This window comes from Notamacropus eugenii, chromosome 3, assembly GCF_028372415.1.
Source record: "Notamacropus eugenii isolate mMacEug1 chromosome 3, mMacEug1.pri_v2, whole genome shotgun sequence".
NCBI classification, from domain to species: Eukaryota; Metazoa; Chordata; class Mammalia; order Diprotodontia; family Macropodidae; genus Notamacropus; species Notamacropus eugenii.
In genome coordinates, this window is record NC_092874.1 from 58169418 (window position 1) to 58191281 (window position 21864).

The 21864-nt window shown below is 36.4% G+C and overlaps 1 protein-coding gene across 2 annotated transcripts in view; it reads right to left on the reverse strand.

The window, feature by feature from the left end:
* Positions 1-4616: 4616 nt before the first annotated feature.
* Positions 4617-21864, reverse strand: part of HACD1 (3-hydroxyacyl-CoA dehydratase 1) — a 31512-nt gene continuing 14264 nt past the window's right edge. The window contains exons 4-7 of one of the 2 annotated variants that reach the window (XM_072651636.1): positions 21696-21784; positions 16683-16804; positions 10330-10508; positions 4617-4806 (exon numbers count right to left, since the gene is read on the reverse strand). In XM_072651636.1, the coding sequence (XP_072507737.1) occupies positions 4724-4806; positions 10330-10508; positions 16683-16804; positions 21696-21784 (473 nt within the window). In that variant the 3' untranslated portion in view covers positions 4617-4723. Of the gene's footprint in view, positions 4807-9455; positions 9655-10329; positions 10509-16682; positions 16805-21695; positions 21785-21864 lie in introns of those variants that run through there. The other variant, XM_072651635.1, reaches the window with a different exon arrangement.

A 21864-nucleotide genomic window follows, 5' to 3' on the forward strand; every position in this document is an offset into this window, starting at 1 on the left:
GAACAAAGCCTAAGTGTGGCCCTTTGACTGAATCCAAACTTCACAGAACAAATCCCTCTAATAAGGATTTTGACTGAATCCTTTGACTGAATCCAAACTTCACAGAACAAAGCCCCTGAGATTTGTTCTGTGAAGTTTGGATTCCATCAAAGAGCTGCACTTAAGGACCTAGAGGGTCACACGTAGGTTCAAGGCAGCAGGTTCCCCACCCTAGAGCCAGATCTTTAGGATTTACAAAGTATTAGTGCCCACCCCCAAACCTGTAGTATAGAAGACTATATGTAATACTTAAATAATTGTGTATGTATATATCATTTGAATGTAATCAAATGCAGTTTAAAGTACTTCAGCATCTAGCTGAATCTGCATGCTAGGTTTTGTCGAATTAAGTTCAAGTTCCATGTGAGGGCGTTATATTCAACTCCTGAAGTACCTGTTGAAAAAAATACTGCATGATGTTCAGAGAGAAAACCAAAAGGGAAGGAAAAAGGAAGGAGATGGCCAAATTGTTCCAAATATCCTCTGCTTTATAATTAAACTGCTCTAGATTCTTTTCCATAGAGGGCTGAGTGAGTCAATGAATCAATCCATCATCCCCACCCAAACTGAACTAACAAGATACTATGGCCTGATTATGGTTCTTGTTTGTCCTTCTTTTCCAAAGGGGATCAATGACATCACAGGCTGATGTCTTGACTCATGGGTGAATTGGGTTTAAGTGAGGCAGAGCACAAAGTCAGCAGCCTCACTCTTTCCTCCAGAGTCACCAAAGTCCAGTGGTAAGAGAAGTCAAGATGACTGTCAATGTCTCTGCATGCAGTGGATAACCTTGGCATTTTTGATGTTTGACCATACTCTAAGTGCTCCACCTGCTCCCTTCATGGATGTTAGAACAAGTTGTTCACATCTGCCCATTCCACTAAGGGATGCCTTCACATGCTTAATTCAACAATAGGTTTGAGGTCTCAACCTGAGTTAGCCCATCTGCCAAGAGAGTTTAATGGGTCACTGCACATACTACAGCTTCTTGGAGCCACAGGTGAGAGTTGAGCACCAAGTTGACACCAAAAGTAAATGAGCAGTCTTGAAAAGGGCTCAGTAAGCCCTCATACTAGAAATGCTCATCCTCCTTGAATACCCTATATACCCCTGATACCTTTATCTATAAGAACACCCCCAATGGCTTAATCAATCAATCAAGGGATTTAGAATTGATGCAAGAAGTCTCTCATCATTTTGGAAAGAATGAAAGTCATTGGAATGAAATGGCATGCATCTGAGTAGCTAGGTTAGCTAAAGTCATATTTTATGGGTCTTGTAAAAAATGGCAAACCTGTTGAAAAGTGGCATTCTCTTGTCTGGCCAGCCAGGAGAATAAGGTAGTCCAGGCAAGACCCTGAGAAGGGATCAGTTGGTGAGAAGAACTTTTGTCTACTCTTCCCCATTTCTTGACTAGGGGGTGACACCGTGGCCTTCAAAATGTCAGATTTTGGACTTCTCGTTGTATCTAAGCATGCTGGCACTGATGATGGTATATGCATTAGATAAACTAAATTCCCTGGGGAAAGGTGGCTTCAGGATTCTACCAAGCACCTAGGAGAATGCTGCATCATCATCTAAGGGGAACTTCATGAAGCCCCTACGAAGGGGAGAAAAAGAATTCCAGGGGCTATAAGTAACCCCCTTTTGCCACATTATAGACTTTAACTTTAAGCACACTTTGCACCAGACTTGCTGCACACTTATGGGAGAGTATGTCCCCAGTTCAGAGGGATGCTTTATACCAATTGTTCTTGCCATACAGCTTTAGTAAATACTTGTTTCTAAAACCTAAGATGGGGTAAATATGTATTATCAACTGATATCAATGGGAGAAACACACTAGTGGGAGCTCATGAGCTTTAACACTAAAAACTATACCCCCTTCCCTAGGGTCATCTAGAACTCTGGTCCAGGGCCAGTGATGATGAGAAGAGTAAGAGTGAAACCTATAATATGAAAGAACAGAGCCATAAATTTAAAATACAGAAAATAAGGCAAATAGAACAATTCTCTAAAACGGTCACTGTCTAATGGAATATGACAAAATATTATTTGATTTAAAAATTTTTTGATACAAATCACAGCTTCTTTCAATGACACTGCCTAAATATTTCAGAAAACAGACTACAAGTTGAACTATTGAAAATTATTTTTATGGTTGTGATTTAAAATGCTTTTCTTGTTTTAAGATATCATATAAAACATATTTTCCAGTTTTTTATCCTATGTTACTTTGTGGGAAAACTTTCTCTTGAAAATTTCTGCTACGGTTTGGACTCCTTGGAACATCAAGACTGACCTAGGATGAAGTCTCATCATCATGTTGTTTGACTCAGTTTTTGATACTCAGTGCCTTCTCAGCTCCTTCTGGCTTCTCCCTTCTGATTGGAGGGCTGGAAGGTAGAGTGCTCAACTCTTCCCCAAAGAGGACTTTCCAGGTAATTCTCCACTTTTCATCCACAGCTCTCCTAGGTTTTGACTCTAGAGAACTTCATGCCCCTCTCTTTCTTTTCAATTTCCTTCAGTGTATCATCTTCCCCCATTAGATTATAAGCTCCTTTTGGACAGGGAAGGCTTTTCTGTTTGTTATTTGTGTCTCTAGTGCTAAGCACAGTGCCTGGCACACAGCACATGCTTAATAAATGTTTACCAGACTGAACTACGGAGTTTCTTTTTTTCTTAAAAGCTGACCTTAAACATCAAGTAAAATGAGCATTTCCATGTACACAGTAGGACAAAGAGGGTTGTATAAGAAATTGCAAATATCTATTAGGTACAATGTAGATTTTCTCAGGATTAAAAAAACTGACCAGAAGTCTTTATGTATATAGTGTGCATATATATATATATATATATATATATATATATATATATATATATATACATATATATATATATCTTGTAGATAAGTTACCCAATAATATCACACGTTAGGACATTCAGCTGTATAAAATATTGAAATACAGTTTAATAAATGAAAGTATAGCACCTTTGATCACCAACTTATTTTAAAAGAGAATAAGTGGAAAAAAAAAAAAACTTCTGAAATACCAACATCCCTACTACATTAAAGAATTTTGAAAGACGGTCTATAAAATGAAACAAATAATTTTGAAAAATCAGATTACACCTATTGCCTGTGAATGTAAACAATACAGTATGTTAAAAGCCAAACTTTAATCTACGACTCTAGGGGTCCCTCCCAAATCATATGATAATCTCTAAAGTAGGGCAAACGGTTGCTCAAGTCACTTTACTATGAGAAACAATCAATATCAGCCAAAAACGTAGGAGGGTCATCTTAAAAACTAAAATAAATTTTAAAAAATTTAACTAATGGAGATGTAAATTACAACTATTGATACAGAGAAGAATTTGGGATAAGTTGGGAAAGGTCTTTCTTAAAGAAGGTTTAGTTATGTATGCAAAGGCTCTTGTTATAAAGTGCTTTTTTTCCTTAAAAGAGCAACGATTGCATAGAAACTGATAACAGAATTGTAAGAAAGTTCTCTTGTACAAATATGTGCTTATTTTTTACTTTTTCTAACTCCTGAAAAACAGGAGAAAAAAAAATGTTGGACAAGTAAAAGGGTAAGGGTGGGCTATCTGAATAAACTTATTTTTTTTTTTTAGAAACTAATATCAGCAACTTGAACACATTGTTAAAGACCACATACATCTAAAGCCAGAATTAGGGGTGGAATAGACTAGGTACAGGGTAGGCAGCAGCCTGGCAATGGAAGGTGGGTGGACAAAGGGGAGGGATAGTGATATCAGTATTGTATTTAAAACACACATCCTTCTTAATTACGGAGAGTTTCACATCTCCTGGCAGGCAGATATTTCTTTTGTGATCCATCAAGTCACATGAGTCTCCAGTGCACAGAAACATCCAATGGTCACCATTTTCAAATTCAGGGGGACCAAAGTGCAAACCTTGCCTAAAGCGCCAGGAAGCCTTGGACTTGTCAGTTCACTTCTCAGTACCCAGGCAACTCTCTAAGACTAAAGTGTAAAAATAGTTGCAGATCTTCACTGGTAATGGTAATTGTTCATTAGTAATCTTCATCCAGAAGTTCCCTTGACCCACAAAAAAGTTCTACTGTAAAAAACAGTATATGTCCCTCATGCACCACCATGGCTCATATACTTTATTTCACAGCTGGACAAATTGAGTTAGAGCAATATCAATACATTATTAAAGAAAGAGTGATCTTGGATTTACTTGAGCTGACAAATGTCACTTCAATGGCACTTATTCCCACTCCTATAATATTAAGTCATTAAACTAATTTGTTAACATTGATTTTAAAAGACTAAGCATTTTCTCAAGAAAAACACATTATTAAGATTGTTGAGGAACTTTCTAGAGTAACATTCCTATTTGTTGCTTATCACATTAACTCCTAATGACTCCTATTAGATATTTAATAATAAAAATCCATTTAACATTTTATGGTTGACATTTGCATAGAACTTACTGCCTTTAAAAGAACATGGCATAATTTGAGGTAAAAAAAAAATGGTAAATATGAAGTCTCAAGTTAACATTTAGGAAATAATACAATCCAGGGTATTTCAAGACGTTGTTTATTCTTGTTATTAAACTTGGATGATGATGAGGATCAAAGAGTTTCTGTAAAATCCTTATCCTGAAAAAGCACCTTCCTCATAGGGATATTTAATCATCTTTTTCCACAATCACCTCTCCATGAAGCACCTTTCTCCTTTGCCGCAGCATGTGAAAATAGAGTTGTGGAAACACTTGATTGAAAAGAGAAAACAAGAAAAAATCTGATAATGCTACAAGTTAATGATATTATAATTATGTAAACAGCTACCTATGGAAAAGAGCCAAGATTGAGAGCAAATGAATCTCTATGTATACACACATTTGTATATGTTTCATGTGTACACAGAATATTGGGCAAGGTTCATATTTTATATATTATAACAATTGGAATGAACGTGACATTTTAAGGTTTGCAAAACATTTTACCAACATTAACTTTACAACAACCCTGGGAGATTATTGGTATTATTATTTTCATTTTACAGATAAAACTGAGGTAGATAGAAGTTAATTTATTAAACAATATGCGTTAGATATGCTCAGCATTAGGGATACAAATACATATATACACGCGTACACACATATATACATACATATGTATATGTAAATATATAAACAAACACATTTGTATCCACGTAAGTGTTTAAATACCTGTATATATCAGAGCAAAACAGTAAATGTTAACACGCTTGAGGCCAACCTCTTTATTTTACAGATGAGGAGACTTAGTCAATTTGTCCAAAGTGACATGGTCAGAGCTAAAATTTGGACCCAGATTCTCTGTTTCCACATTTAGAACTCATTCCACCACCTTGAAAATACTTAGCTCAAGGGGAACTAAAAGTTTCAAGTTCTTTGGGTACAAGCAAGGTTGGTATGTTCTTATGTTTTATGTATATGTGTGTGTGTGTATGTGTGTGTGTGTGTATTCCATAAACATATGGACTTCTATGTCGGGATCTTAATATACATAATCCATACACATTGATGGTAAAAGAGTATCCCAGGTACTATTTCATACTAAAGTATAGTAATTCATTAGTTAAGCTGATTCTCATGCAACCACAGTTCTTCAATTACAGGTACCATAGTCACCAAAAAACTTGGACTTTTCAGAATATCTCCAAAGTTGTCTGTCTGAAGCTTTTAAACAAACAGAACATTTTCAGAAACTACATGAAATGATTGGAAAAGTCTCCACTTCTCTCTCTCCATTGACATGTAATTCTCCCAAGGACTTCTGTCTCATTGCAGGTGCCAGGCTCTTTTGTGGGTTAGAATGTTTGCCTGGTAGCCTGCCCACCAAGGAGCTACAACAAGTTCTGCTACCTTATTGATGGAGAACAAAAAAATCTCAATTAATCTCCTCTTTGTTTCGGTTTTTTCTGGTTCTGATATAATTCAATAATACCAGGGTATAGTTGTAGAAAATAAGGAGGGCAACCCTTTTTGAACAAACACAGACAAATTTTGAATCAGCTTTGTTATCTAAAAAGTTTAATATTTTGGAATCAAAGCAGGCCCATGCTACACTACCATTTTCTGATGAAATATGATAAAGGTAGGTGGCCCAGTGGGTTGAGTACTGCTCTTAGAGTAAGAAAGACCTGAGATAAAATCTTTCCCCAGACACTTACTAGCTGTGAGAGCCAGGCATAGTTAGATATTATCTTGATTTTTTTAAAAGGAAAGATAATAGAGACTGCAAATTACCGGTCAAAAGGCTTGAGTTTGATTCCTGGCTAAACTCTAAGATTAATTATTAAAGGGATGGTTAATGAACAACTTCAAAGGTAACAGTGATCACAAAAATACAGAATGACTTTGTCAAGAACAGGTCGTGCATGACTAGCTTCATCTTCTCAGAGGGGCCAGTCTCATCCTCTCAGTTCTCAATAGGGCCAGTTCTCAGTATCACCAAGTTGATACATCAGGAGAGTGTTATTAGAAATCATTCGCCTAACAAACTACATTTAAAGCAAATTTGACAAAGCTGCTCAGGTTCTTCTTGAGGAAAATAATGGGGAGAGGTAGGCCATTTGATAGCACATTGATGTGGAACAGACATGGTTAGACACAAATTCTCGTTATTAAAGGTTCAGTGTCAATTTAGAAGGCAGTCTCTAGTGGAATGTCCCAGGGATATATGCGGAGCTTGGCCCTGTGCTGTTGAACATTTTTATCAATAATGCTTTAATAATAAAAGCTTCTACAGAATGTTTATCAAGATTTTTTTTTTAGAATGGGAAGAAACGAAGGCTTATCTGTTATTAAAGTCAATAAGAATAATCCATATCTAATGAAATACAGTGAATATGGGGGAATTTTCTGGGTCATGTAAGCAACAAGATGCGGCACTAGACATTTTCTCCAATCCTCATGATTTCTCCCAGCTCTCCAAGACAGAAATTATGCACCAATGATAAAACAACTTCAACTGTCTCGATGGTCTAGGGCACCCGGAATCCAAGTGAAGGTAAAAAAACCAAACTAAAAGAATCCACTATCCAAAACTAAATATAATAAATGAAATATTTGGTCTAAATATTGTCTACATCTCCACCCCCTTATACCAGGCTCACATAAAGCTTGTGTTTGGACTTTTTAACTAATATTCTTTTTCAGTATATAATGATACAGATAGTTTGTTTTTTCAAAGAAATCTCATTTTAGGCATGTACCCTATTTTCACACACACACACACACACACACATATATACAACATATATGTGCTTATGTAATGTTTATCAATTCCATATTATAACAGGTAAAGGGAGATAGGCATTTATGCTCCCCCCCCAAAAAAAAGAGAGAGAGAGACTTCTAGGAAAAAGAGGGTAGGAGGGGAGAGACATCTAGACTAAGGAAAAGGGGAAAAGGGTTAATGTCAGAGGGACTCTGTTCAGTCATGACTCTTGCTCTCTGTGGGCCTTTGGGCAAGTTGCTAAACCTCTCTGGGCCTCACTTTCTTCAACTTTAAAATGAGAAGTTTGGGCTGGATCATCTTCCAGATCTAATTTCTCTGACCTTAAAGTGTAAAAAACATCACCAAGAACACATATGAAGAGAAAAAGAAAATGGATAAGCAAGTTACTCAATTATTTCAGTCATGTCTGACTCTTGGTGACCCCATTTGGGGTTTTCTTGGCAGAGATACTGGAGTGGTTTGTTATTTCCTTCTCCAGCGCATTTTACAGATGAGGAAATTGAGGCAAATCGGGTTAAGTGACTTCCCCATGGTCACGCAGCTAGTAAGTGTCTGAGGCCAGATTTGAACTCAAGTCTTCCTGATGCCAGGTCTGGTGCTCTCTCTACGGTGCCACCTGGCTCCCTGAATAAGCAAGAATGAGGGATAAAGAAAAGATAACAGACATGTTATACCACTATTCACGACATATTAAAAGACCCATGAAAGCCTCCAGCACATTGGGTAAAACCTCTATGGGAGATTTCTGTAAAAATCATGGGATTAGTCATTTATAGCTGGAAGGAACAAAAGTCACTCAGTATAATAAAGCACAGATTATCTACTCTCTGAACTAGTGGAAGGAATATGCAGATCAATGAAATGATAAATGATCAGACTATGGAAGGAGAAGCATTTTTATTATTTTCAAGTATATATATATAGTACAGTAACACAGACTAGGCTAAAAAGCCATCATCAAAGATGCTGCCAAGTGCGGGGCCTCCAGGGCCATCTTTTAACGAATGGATGGGACGGTGGAAAGATAACTAGATTTGTAATCAAACAACTTGGCTTATAAGTGACAGAGCTGCCTGGGTGTTTGGAAGCAAGTCAGGTAACTTTTCTGGGCCTCCATTTTTCTCATCTATAGAATGAGAGGGTAGGACTAAATGACTTCCTTCCAGTTCAAATCTATGATCCTGTAAGGAGTGGATTCAGATCCTACCTCTGACACATACTGTGTAACTATGGGCAGTATGGGCAATTTAATCTCTCAGTATCCTAGACTTCTCTCTGGAACCATCGATAATAGACTAGATGCTAATGGGCATCAGTAGAGAGGCTCCCAACCAGGCAACTTCAAATCCTAGATCTGGTCACTACTTCTCTGTCACTCGCAGCCTCCCTATCCCTTAAAGCAATGGCTATATTCATTTGCTTAGCAATTCTCTCTTTTTTCTCTTTACAGAACAGTGTATCAGTAAATGTCGGTCTTGTCTGGTAAAATCTCTGTTCAGCATCACATGTCTTGGAATTCGTGATTATTCAAAATCAAGTCAGGCAGTAAACGTTGTTGATATTTATCCCTAGTTCTCAAAGACAAGCAATGACATCATGAGTGAATTGGATTTAAGTGAGGCAGAACTGCAGAAAGTCATCAGCCTCACTCACCCCTCCGGTCATCTGAGTCCAGTGGTGAGACCAGGATGCAGTGGATGACCTTGGCCTTTTTAAGCTAAGGTCTTTCTCAGGTCTCAATCTGTCCAAGACAAAGCCCATTCGGTGATAAAGGAATAGGTAAGAATTGAAAGAAAAGATGACCTAGTTTGTCATCACAAAAGAATCAGTCTGGGAGGAGAGGACCCTCAGAGTTCCTGTCCAGAACAGAAATAATTGCTATTTACACCCACTCTAAGCCAACAAAACTCAAACAAGGAGCAAGACTTGGGCTGGGAGCCAGAGTGATTTGGGTTTAAAGGAATAGTCAGGTAGCTCCATTTGAATCACAATGGACTTTTTAAAAGCCTGTTTTTCAGAGCTACATTTCAAAAAATCACAAATGAAAACTATTCAATTCAGTCAGTCAATACACATTTATTAAATGCCTACTTAATGGGGACAGCTAGGTGGCACAGTAATTAGAGCACTCTACGTGGAATCAGGAAGACTCATCCTCCTGACATCAGATCTGACCTCAGACCTTTACTAGCTGTGTGACCCTGGGCAAGTCACTTAACCTTTCATGCTTCGGTTTTCTTATTGAGCTGGAGAAGGAAATGGCAATCCACTCCATTACGTCTGCCAAGAAAACCCCAAATGGGGTCAGGAAGCTTGGACATAGCTGAAATGACTGAACAAAAAACAATGTATACACCAGTCAGTGCTTCTGATAGTCTGAATTCTTCTTAAATCAAGGCAGTTTAGGGATATTTCAAGTCTCAAATACTTAATAAATTGTTGAATTATTTGGGTAAGCTAGGTGGTCAAGGCGATAGAGTGCCAGGCCTGGAGTCAAGAAGACTCCTCTTCCTAAATTCAAATGTGACCTCAGACAGTTGCTAGCTGTGTGACCCTGGGCAAGTCACTTAACCCATTTGCCTCACTTTTCTCATCTGTAAAGTGAGCTGGAGAAGGAAATGGCAAACCACTCCAGTATCTCTTCCAAGAAAACCCCAAATGGGGTCACAAAAAGTTGGACATGACTGAAAAACAACATTTGCCCAGCACGGTGCTAAACACTCTGGACACAAATAAAGACACCCCCGCCCCAATAAAATAACCAATCTCTGCCCTCAGGGAGCTCACAGCTTAATGGTTTAATAAAGAACGTGTAAACAACAACTGACAAACATGCCACATACACAATTTAAAAAGAGAGAAGGGAGGTTTTTCCATATTTAGCTGTAATTATCTACTTCATTCCTTCATCTATTGAACTAGATTATTGTTAACCATGCCAAAAATTAAACTATTATGGCAAAGAATGGCCCATCCCAAATCAAAGTAATAGTGAACACATACTTACATGGTATGTAGGAGGCCATAGTTATCAGAAGGAAGGAATAGTAGTCAAAGGAGACATTGTACTTGTTAGGAAGTCGCAGCGAAAACATTCCCGTCTTCTTTACGTAGGGTAAGGCTGCATAAATGGTGAGAAGCTCCCCAACAACTCCGACAGGATATAAGATGATGAAAAAGTTATATCTGCCAAAATATAAAAGACCAGAGAATTATTTTCTAACAAATAAATCTAATTTCTGCGATTTCTTGTAGTTGCAGAACTACTTAAAGCATCTCTCCCTTTGCCAACACTTACAAATCACAAACACATCTCGGAAGAGATTTCTAGAGCTAGTAAGTCAGGGTCTCTTCATAAGACAATAACGATTCGAATTTGCATAGTGTTTTTAGGTTCACAACAGTCTTTTGTAACAACAACTCTGTGAGCTGCGTAACTCCAGCATTTCTATCAATATTTTTCTAATGAGGAAACAAAGCTTAGAGCAACTTACATGTCCTCACATTATCATTGTGTGGGGGTGGCGGGAAGGGAGGGAGGAGAAGGATTCCATCTCCAGATCCCAATTTGATCTAGTACTTTTTGCTCTGGCTCTTGCATAATTAGTACTATTAGTGTGTAATTGGTTTTTCTTCATTTACATTATTCAAATGATTTAAAAAAATAAAAACTACCACCACTGCTATCACATTGGTATGGTACATATCAGAGTTTCTATATATAATAGAAAGACAGTCTTTGAACTTGGTGCTATGTAGAACAGTCTTCTCATGACCCTACTAGTCTATTTTTGTAATTGTATGTTTATATTAATAAATACTTTTAAATCTTATATACTGGCAGTGATAGTGAGGTATATAGGTTGTTGCTGAGTCCTCTTCAATCACATTTGAATCTTTGTGACCCCATTTTGAATATTAAAGTATGAAAGATACTGGAGTGGTTTGCCATTTCCTTCTCCAGCTCATTTTACAGATGAGGAAACTGAGGCAAACAAGGTGATGTTGCCCAGGGTCACACACCAAGGATGTGTCTGAGGCCAGATCTGAATTCAGGAAAATAAGTCTTTCTGACTCCACACCTGGCACTTTATCCACTGTGCCACCTCCCTGCCCATTTAAAACCTTGAAATTTGCAAAATTCTGGAAAGTTTTTATTTAAATAGAATTAAAAAAATAAATCTTTGTGACTTACACATTTATTGGTGATATGTTTTTGCAAAAACTGATTTTTATTACTTTGTGGGAGATATTAAATTGAACAGAAAATGAATGTCTGCGACACTTTCATCTATTTGACTGTGCTACAATCATGGCACAGTTTAAACTAGGCCAAGAAAAAGGTGTTATGCATGACAATGACTGTTACATGTTTCTTCCCTTTCTACCAAAGCTTAGAGAAAAAAATTTTTAAATGATCTAACTCTCTAGTAGGAATATCTTTAAAGGCCACAAGATGGAGTGAAAATCATTTTTCTATGATCCAACCCTGATTGGATAATGATTGTAACACAATTAAGTTTAATGACCTTGTGGAAGAGAGAACAAATAAATTCATTTCTTTTTTTATTTAGTTTTAGAAAGGAAAACAATGACCAAAATCAGGGAAAAGTTAAAAAGGTAAAAGTTTAAAGGATTTCCTGGCTTCCTGTAAGTTCCTGACTTCTTAAAAAAAAAACATTTTATCTGAAACTGAAGTAAATGTGTGCCTAGAAAAAAAGTCCAAAATCATGCGCTAGAGATGAAAACACCCTTCCTCCCCACAATTAGCATAGCTGGCTGACTGGCAAAGTAAAAAAAAAAAATGTAGAGAAAAACAAATTATTCAAAAAATAGAAAGCCCAAATGGAGTGAATTTAATGAATTTGGAAGTTCAGCAAGCATCTAAAAGTCAGATACAAGCCAGAAATTAGGTGGACACTTTGAAAGCATTTGAAGGCATTCTTTAAATCTATGAAAGAAGGCATATAATCAGGAGGATTACTTGCCCAAAGATTCACTCAGGTCAAAGATATACAAAAAAATATATTTTAGGAACTTGAAAAATATAGGATCAGCTTTCAGGAGGGAAGGGGCAACTGGTAAGGCTGCCAAGAAGAGCACATTAAAGTGAATTGATCAGGTTAGGATTATGGGGAACGAGGCAAAGATTGGATGGAAGAATTTTGGCCTTGATGTCTGTCTGTCTCCCCCTTCTCTCTTCTGAAGTTAAGCTCACAAGTCTGGAAAAGATATTTTCCTAGATGACTTTTCCTTTTTTGTCTTAAAAGTCTCTTTCTTCTTTAAATGCTATACTATAAAATGGAAATATACATATATTGGTATGTCCCTAAAATCTCATTATTTTTACCTGTGCTTTAGTCGAAAGGTGATTTTTATTTATCCGTGATCTTCAATAGAAGAAAGTTCCCTACCCTTTGTTGCAGTTCAGTCATTTTCAGACCAATTCAACCCTTCATGACCCCATTTGTTGGTTTCTTGGCAAAGAAACTGAAATGGTTTGCCATTTTCTTCAGCAGTGGATCTTGTGGATCCATTTTGTCAGGCAATCTGAGGTTAAGTGACTTGCCCAGGGTCACACAGATAGGAAATGCCTGAGATTGGATTTGAACTTGGGTCTTCCTAACTCCTGGCCCAGTGTTCTACCCACTAAGCCATCAGCTGCCTCCCTACCCCTAGAAATAAATCATTTTCCATTCGAGTCAGTAAGCATTCCAAATGACATGAGAATAAACTGTGTATTTTATTTTTAAATATGCATTTTAAAAAGAATGTGTGGAATGACCATTCATTCTATAAATTTCTACTAGCATCTCAATAGGAAAATTAATTGATCACCACCTTGATTTGCACTGAAAAAGTCACAATGTTTCCTCACATGATGTCAGAATTCTTAAGTAAGATTGTTATTATGTGTTGAGATCAAAAGTTTTTTTTAGAGAAAACATATATTAGAAAATAAAATGAGAGCCATAGGGAAAATGTGATTCATTATACAAACATTTACTTTACTTACTATTTATTCAGAATAGTAACTAATGGGCAAATTTAAGTTATGCAAGTATAATACCATAGCAGTCCTTATGTTTTATGCATAGGAAATAATTTTTCATGAGTTTAAGAGATTCCAAAACAAATTAAGAGGAATATCCAGTATTTTGAATAGATGTAGACTTGTAAATACAACTTCAGGTTATTTATAGGATTGACAGATGTATTTAGAAATGAATGCAAACCTCAATGCCCACCAACAACCAATCCATGCAACATCTTTATGCACCACTCACAGTCTTGATAAAACAGAACTGAGTAACATGAAATAGATAAAATGAACGCATGCAATTTGAAATAGTATAAACCCAGAGTATGTCATTTAACAGTAAGGCAAGCAATGCAAAATGTTTTTGAAATATCACATCCAACATGCAATTTTAAAAATGGAAATTAAGTAACAGCAGTATTTTTAAAACATTTTCAGAAACTTAGTCAAGGCATGCAGAAGCAATTAATTATTCACTAAAAGGCAGCATGGCAAAACAATGAAAGCTAGAGCAAGGGCCTGGAAGAAATGTACAATGAACATTCCAAGAAGTAAAGGTTGAGATCAAGCTTGAAAAAGAATTGATAACATAAATGATATTCATAAATGACAATAATAGCCAAAAAAGAATTGATCACATAACTTATGAAACCTAATGGCATTTTTAAAAAATATCTCACTATAAAGAAACAGGTTGATTATTTAAAAGACCCAAGTGAATGTAAAACGTGCATGGGGAACACCACCTCCCCAACACACATATGAGATGGTAGTGAAGTCTTCAGATGAAAGTTATTAGAAGTATATTTGCATATGAGTGTGAATATCTAACATTTTCTCCTACAGTTCAATTAACTGTATTTTTCCCTTGCACACAGTAGGCATTTAATAAACATTTGTTCAGTTGAATTTATTACTATCTCAGATGGGCTAATTCATTATTGAAATGTCAGTACTTTTAAGATACTTAATTATTTAGAAGCATAAGCTCTTAAAGTACATTTGGCTCTGAAACCTGCCCATTTCAATCCAAGTATAATCAATCCCAAGACTCAAGTTTAAGAACATCCTGAGAGTTTCAAGTTTGAAACATCGTAAGAGGAGATCATAAATGTCTATATTATTTTGGAAATAAAGTAAGAACCAGGGAGAAATGTATAAAGTAAAAACCCCTCTTCACTATTTGATTCTACTATTTAATAGTGGAATGAATAAATCTCTGGATATGATTAACTCTCAAAAGTGCAATAAGACACGTAGCTTATTTACCCTTTGTTTTCCATAATACATTGATAATGTATTAAGATAGGAGAAGAATTTAGCTAGAACAACTCAATCTCACATCTTACAAAACTATATATAGTTATCCCTTCCACATCGTGGGGGTTAAGGGCATGGATCCTCTGTGATCTGGAAAATCTGTGTAACATTTTTTAGACTTTCCTTTGTATCAGAGAAGAATTTTTTCTTTTTCTTTTATGAGGTGTTTATAGTACATTATTGTAAAATTTGGGTTGATGCAGTACTATATGTATATTTTATGCATTTCTGAGTTTCTAAACTTTTCCAGTGTCATCTGCTGGCTTTCACCAGTTGTCTGCAACTTCTGCAAAACTTCCAAAAAAAATTCCATTTAACTTCTTATACTGAACCACAATAAATTGAAGTAGTGATAGAAAAGGTCATGATGTAGATGAGAAAAACTGTATATAGTATGACCATACTTAACTGGACAAAATTCTATTTAAAGAACCACTTAAGAGGTGATTTACTATGATGGATTTCTTAAGTAATTATGGCCTATTTAATATAGAACAAACAACGTAAATAGAATTTGATTTTTTAAATGGCTCTAGTATCTTACCAATAGTGAATAACACTATTTTTGTGAATGAAGGCTAAAAGACATTGAAAAAGATTTATGTGAATGCCAATTCTTCAAGTAAAAGACATTCTATATCTTACTAGAATTTAAACTGTGAATGTTATGCCATTTCACACAAAATTCCTTATGTTTCTGAAATAGTAATTTTAATGGATTTGAAAATTTTATATTGTACTTTAACATAAAAAGAGAGACTGAAGTTTTATTTTGGGTCAGTAAAATATAGCTTCAAAACATTTTAGAAATATAAAGGAGCTTAGAAATAATTTAGTCTGACTTCCTCACTTTATAAACGAGGAGTTTCTTGAGTCCAAAGGAGGTGAAATGTCTTGCCCAAGGGTATATAATATTTTTTAATGTTCCTAGTCTGAACAAATGTTTATGTAGTTTGAAATGTTAAAATAATTCACACTATTAAATGAAGTTACATGGTTTTTAGAATGCAAATTGTAACATTTCTAAAATACAGAATGACCATTGTTGGTGGAGCTGTGAGCGCATCCAACCGTTCTGGAGAGCAATTTGGAACTATGCCCAAAGGGCTACAAAAATGTGCATACCCTTTGACCCAGCAATATCGCTACTAGGACTATATCCCCAAGAGATCATAAAAATGGGAAAGGGTCCCACATGTACAAAAATATTTATAGCAGCACTCTATGTAGTTGCCAAAAACTGGAAGTCAAGGGGATGTCCATCAATTGGGGAATGGCTGAATAAATTATGGTATATGAATGTAATGGAGTACTATTGTGCCATAAGAAATGATGAACAAGAAGACTTCAGAGAGGCCTGGAAGGACTTATATGACCTGATGCTGAGTGAAAGGAGCAGAACCAGGAGAACTTTATGCACAGCAACAACCACAGTGTGTGAGAGTTTTTTCTGGTAGACTTAGATTTTTGTAATAACACAAGAACTTCTGAAAAAAAAAAAAATCCCAATGGTGGACCTCAAGGCAAAAAGCCTTCCACACTCAGAGAGAGAAATATGGAAGTCACTCACATAATGTAGCAGATCATGTTTGTGTATGTGTATCTGTTTGTGTATCATGTTCTGATTTGTTATACGGATTCTTTCATTTATCTTAGTCTGACTACACAGCATGACGATAGTGAAAATATACTCAATAGGAAAGTTTATGTAGAATCTATACAGAATTGTATGCAGTCGTGGGGAGGGAGGGAGGTAGTGGGGGGTGGGTGGGGAGGGATAAAATCGCAATTGTATGGCAGTGATTGTTAAACATTAAAAAAAATAAAAAAATTAATAAAAAAAAAAAAAAAGAACTGAAAACAAAAAAAAAAAATAAAAATAAAATAAAATACAGAATGACAGTACCCTATTGACATGTGGCCAAAACTCAAAATCTGTTCTTTGATGTTAGCTCAGCATTCATGAAATAAACATGCACAAAACTGCAAGACATCTCCACCTGGCCCATTTAATGAAGTATGGCAAATGATTCAGAAGATTGAATGTGTAGAAGGAATATCGAGTAATCTCTGTCACAGTCCACGCCACCAGAAAAAGTACCACACTGTCCTCATTCTGGATCTGCAGAATTATAAACAATCAATAGCATCTTTGGTGGAAAATTACATTTTTAGTTTTAAATTATTCATTCACAGAAATTTTAAGGGGACACAAAATTAATGCTTTATTGGAAAAGGTATACAAATAGACATTGGGTTATAAACATCTTACCTGCACACTAGCCAATTGCACAGTCTCCTATTCCATTTGACCCCATCCCATCCACCAAACTCATTCTAGATAACAACCAAGCTGTCATGGAAAAATGGCACCACCTTTTGGTCAGCATAGAAAGGTCTGAACCTTATACTATCCCTTTCTTCAAGTGACAAAGGCCAATAAAAGATTGTTATCTAGGGTAAAACACTCACAGGATTGTTTTTATTTTATTATTGATTATTATTTGCTCCCAATTTTCTTCTTTCACCACTCATATCTCAGTTAATTTCACCTCAGTAAGTCTTTTTTTTTTACGTATTTCATTTAACCATCTCATTCTCTCTTCCAACTCTTACCTGGTTCTCTCAGGAAAATCTCTCAAGATTTTCTCTCATTTTTCTCAAGCTTGATTTATTCTAGGAGTTAAGTAATGATGTGAATCATGACTAAGTGTAAGAGGAATATTATGATACACCTGAATTAAGGGAAAAGAAACCAGAAATTTTGAATTGAAATTAAGATATATTATCAGTACCAAAAAAAAAAAATGGAAAATGCTCTGAAATTCCACTTAAAATTTCTACAGAAATCTTAAACTCTTCTCCTTTCCCTCTAATTAAAACGTTGGTTTTGAAGATTTTTCTTTTCAAAGAGAGAGGGCCTCTTTCTTATTTAATGGTGGACTGAGAAAATTTAAGGGGGAAGGAGCTAGTTCCTAACAGTAGTAGAATATAAGTGTTTAAGAGCAGGATTTTTTTCATCTTCCTATTTCCAGTGTCTAGTACAATACCTGGTGTAGTAGATGTTTAATAAATGCTTATGAACACATGGATACAACAGAATTGGCTTGATTTTTTTTTCACTTTTTCAGTGCTAACATAAATTATTTCTACTACACTGTGGGCTAAATAAATAGACTTTGTGGTCTAATCTAGAAAGCAAACAACTACTTATATAATATTTTTTCTTCTTTGTAAAAAGAAAGAAAAGTGTTCTGAATTCCAAAGTCTTCAAATTAATTTTTGGAAAATAGTCAATTCATAAGTTACCAAAATTTGTTTTGAGGAAACCATTAGGTGATAAAATACAAAGTACACTAAAGCTTCATTCCACTGAGAATTTTATTTATTTAGACTTTTATTTAGAAAACACTTTCTTCATAAATAATGTAGGCAAGCAAGAAATGTATAAGAGAACAGATTCTTAAAGAACTTTAAGCACATTATTTGTAGGAAAGTTAAAATTAGTAACAAAGAAGTATCCCCTATTGGCTAAAAACTATCCTTTGCCTTAGAACTTAGGTCTTAGAACTGCTGATGTTCCAAGGATTATTTTTAGTTATTCTAACCACTGGTCAATTTTCAGTGATTCTCTTGGCAGACGGCCAGGGTAGCACTAGACTGAGTCACTTCAAGTAGGTTTCTTCCCCTCCCTCCAAGCTCCCTAAATCTATTCCTTTAAGTAGACTTTTAACAATGGGTTTTAACAACGGCATTAAAAAATGGGGAAATAGATATTCCAAATGAGTAGGGCTATTTTTTGTGTTAAAAGTCAACAAGCATTTATTAAGCATACACTAAGTGCCAGGCACTATGCAAAGCACTGGGAATACAAAGAAGGGTAAAACATGGTCCCTGCCCTCATGGTGTTTACGTGCTAAGGAGAGAGACGATATGCAAACAACTATGTCCATATAAGAGATAGATATAAATTGGAGGTAATTTCAGAGGGAAGACTCTTCATTGATGGGGAGGAAAAAGGGACTCCTGTAGAAGATGAGATTTGAGTGGAGATCTGAAGGAAGCCATTGAAACCATAAAGCTAAGACAAGAGGGGAGCATTCCAGAATCTGGGGGACACTTAATGAAAATGCAAGGAATCAGAGAGAAAGATAACAAGGAAGTTGGACCCATATGGACTTCTTGGATGAAGAAAAGCCTGGAAGGAAGTACTTGAGTCTCTTGATTAGCTTGAAGCCTAATGGGAAGAGTCAGGAGATGATGAGACACTGGGGCACTGAGCCAAGTTTGCCCTCCTCTGACTGTTTCTGTGAGTGAAGAATGAGGTCACAACCTTCGGAAACAAAGTTATATAGGAATATATGAATTCGTTGGTTGAGAAGAATCCATAATATTAAGGAAATATTCCTCAAGAGGATAAAAGGAGATGAGAGGTAGAAATCAATGCTTTTACCTCTTTCACTAAGCACTCTGCCCTTTCTTTTCCCTTTAAACATTTGCTCTAGCCACTTTTTTGTTTCTGTTTCTCAGGTCTTAGCTACTGTTGAAAACATGCTCTGCAGTAACTCTCCCTTTGATTCTGTTAATGTTTTGTACTGTGTTAATGTTAATGTCCCTATCTTCTGACCAGCAACCTTGCACTCCTTGAGATGTCTCTGATGGGGTTATGGGACTTGTACCCCTAAAAGAAAAAGGTTATGTTTCTGGAAGCAAGCCATACCCTGAATTTTCCCGTATGTTTCAGTAACCAGAAGTCTCTGCCCAAAGCCCAAGGCATTTGATCCACCCCAGACCACCCTGATTACTTTGTTTACTTGATGCTCCTTAGTCCCATCTAGACCTTTACACTATTCGCACCAGGGCCCCCCAGGCTATTTACGATTTCTTAATCCCATCCAAATCTTCCCACAGTCTTTTTTTGTATAAAAGTATCAGTCCCATCTGCACAGATTCTTAGAATCTCTCATACCAGCATTACAATACTGCAGATTTACTAGGAATATGCCTGCCACGCTGTTGTTATCATAAAACCTCCATATTTGACTGAAAGAAGACTTGAGTGGTCAAATTCTTTCAAAGCAGACTCACCTTGTACTCTTATATTTCAGGGTTCCCAGCACTCCAAACTGTAGCATCTCTACCTTCTACCCTAGAGTCTGCAATTCTGTTTGGTGAATCCATGACCCAGACCTCCATTTAATGAGGGGGCTTAGCCATGTTTTCTTTATTCCCAGATCAATACTCTCTGAACTTCATGTGCTGGCCATCAGCTTTGCCCAATTTTGGGTATCCCTCCTTTCCCTCTCCAGATTCCCTTTAGGAACTGTTATCTCCTATTAGGATGAAAGTTCTTTGAAGGTAGGCACTATTTTGTTTGCTTGTATTAGCACTCCCGGGGCTTGGCACAAGCCCTGACCCATAGTTAGCTAACAATAAATGCTTTATTTATATATCTTTTATTAGAAAAACTGAGTTAATGAAAGGTTTATCACCACACATATTACCTATGTGGTGGTGACTAGTCAAAGAACTAAATCAGTCAAGCTGACCCAAGGATACAGGTAGATCAACTGAAGGTACTGAATCATAGAAAGGTCTACAAGGAATAGATACAATAGATCCCTTCCCAAGTAGACTGGAAGCCAGGGGTCTTTTCCAAGTAAAAAAGAAAAAAAAAAGCACAAGAGTTCATCTTTGGGGCAGAGAGCTTGTAAAATACAGAAAAAGAATGAACAAAAAGCTGGGGAGGTAAATCCCCATGTGGAGTGGAGCTCGGGGATCCATGAGAATGGAAAGTGAACCAGAGATCTGTTTCCAAATACTTGGGAGGCCTTGAAGTCTGCCCAGAAGGTCAGGAGTGAGCTATAGTGGGGGTGGCTGGGTAGAGAGAACAAAGAATGTTCCTATTCTTGGCCAAAGTGAGCTCTTGGCACAGTAAATCAAGAATTGGCCATAGCAGTATGCTTGGGCCACCAAGTTCAGTTCTGTGTCCTCGAGACCATGAATATTTTGTTCCAACTGAGGATATGCTCCTAGTTTCTTATTTTCGCTTTTCAAATGAAGTCAACTTAATAAGCATTTATTAAGTACCTGCTATGTGCCAAGCACTGTGCTAAGCATTGGGGATACAAAGTCAAAAAAACAGCACCCCCCCCCCCTTTCGAAAGTGCTCACAGTCTAATAGAATCTCCTCATTTTCACTCCTTCCTTTTTTTTCTAAACTGTTTCCTGATTCCAAATCTTTGTCATTTTTAGTTAAACTTCTTCTAACAGCTCAGTCCCTTGATTGACCAATCATATTTTCCTTTCATGCCTAGAAATACTCTGTGCTAAATTATTAAAAGTGAGAGCGGTTTAATCTAAGTTACAAACTCAAAGAACATATAATTTCTTAGTCATTCTTATTAGTCCTGGATATCACATTGTAGAAGGACTTTGTTAGGCTAGAGAGTGTACCAGAGAAGAGCAACCAAAATGGGAGAGTCTAGAACCCATGCCATTTGGGGATCAACTGAAAGAACTGGGAATGTTTAACTCAGAGAAAGATAGACTCCTGGAAGACTTGATGGCTGCCTCAAGCACTTGAGAATTTGGCAGAGAGCTTAGACTTAGATTCATTGTTTTTGGTCCAGGAACAAAGAGCTAAAAGCAATAGGTAGAGGTAGCAAAGAGGCAGATTTTATAACAATTAACCATTCAAAGATGGAATTTGCTTTGGGAGGAGGCATGTTGCCCCTCATTAAAGATCTTCAAGCTAAGGATGGATGACCACTTCTAGAATTTATCATCACATGAATTATTTTATAGATATTATTTGGACTAAGTATTTACTACTGAGGTCTCTTCCAACTCTGTAACTTAGGGAATGCTGTTACTTCATCTTAAACCAATTAACAGCACCTAAAAGCTTGATTCAGTCTGTGTTAAGCAATATTTTGATTTTTTGAAATATAGTAACATTTCATATTATAAATCCTCCTGCAGATTACTATAAAGCAAATTCACACACTTACTGGTTTTATACTGTGGGTGATGAGCCACACCATAAAGATTCTTGAACTCACTTGGACCCCAGTCACAAGTACAGATGTAGGTACAATTCCTTCAAGAGAAAAAAGAAGTCAACAATGTGCCTTAATGAAATATTTAATTAAGCAGTGCTGGTTCCAGCAGCAGAGGACC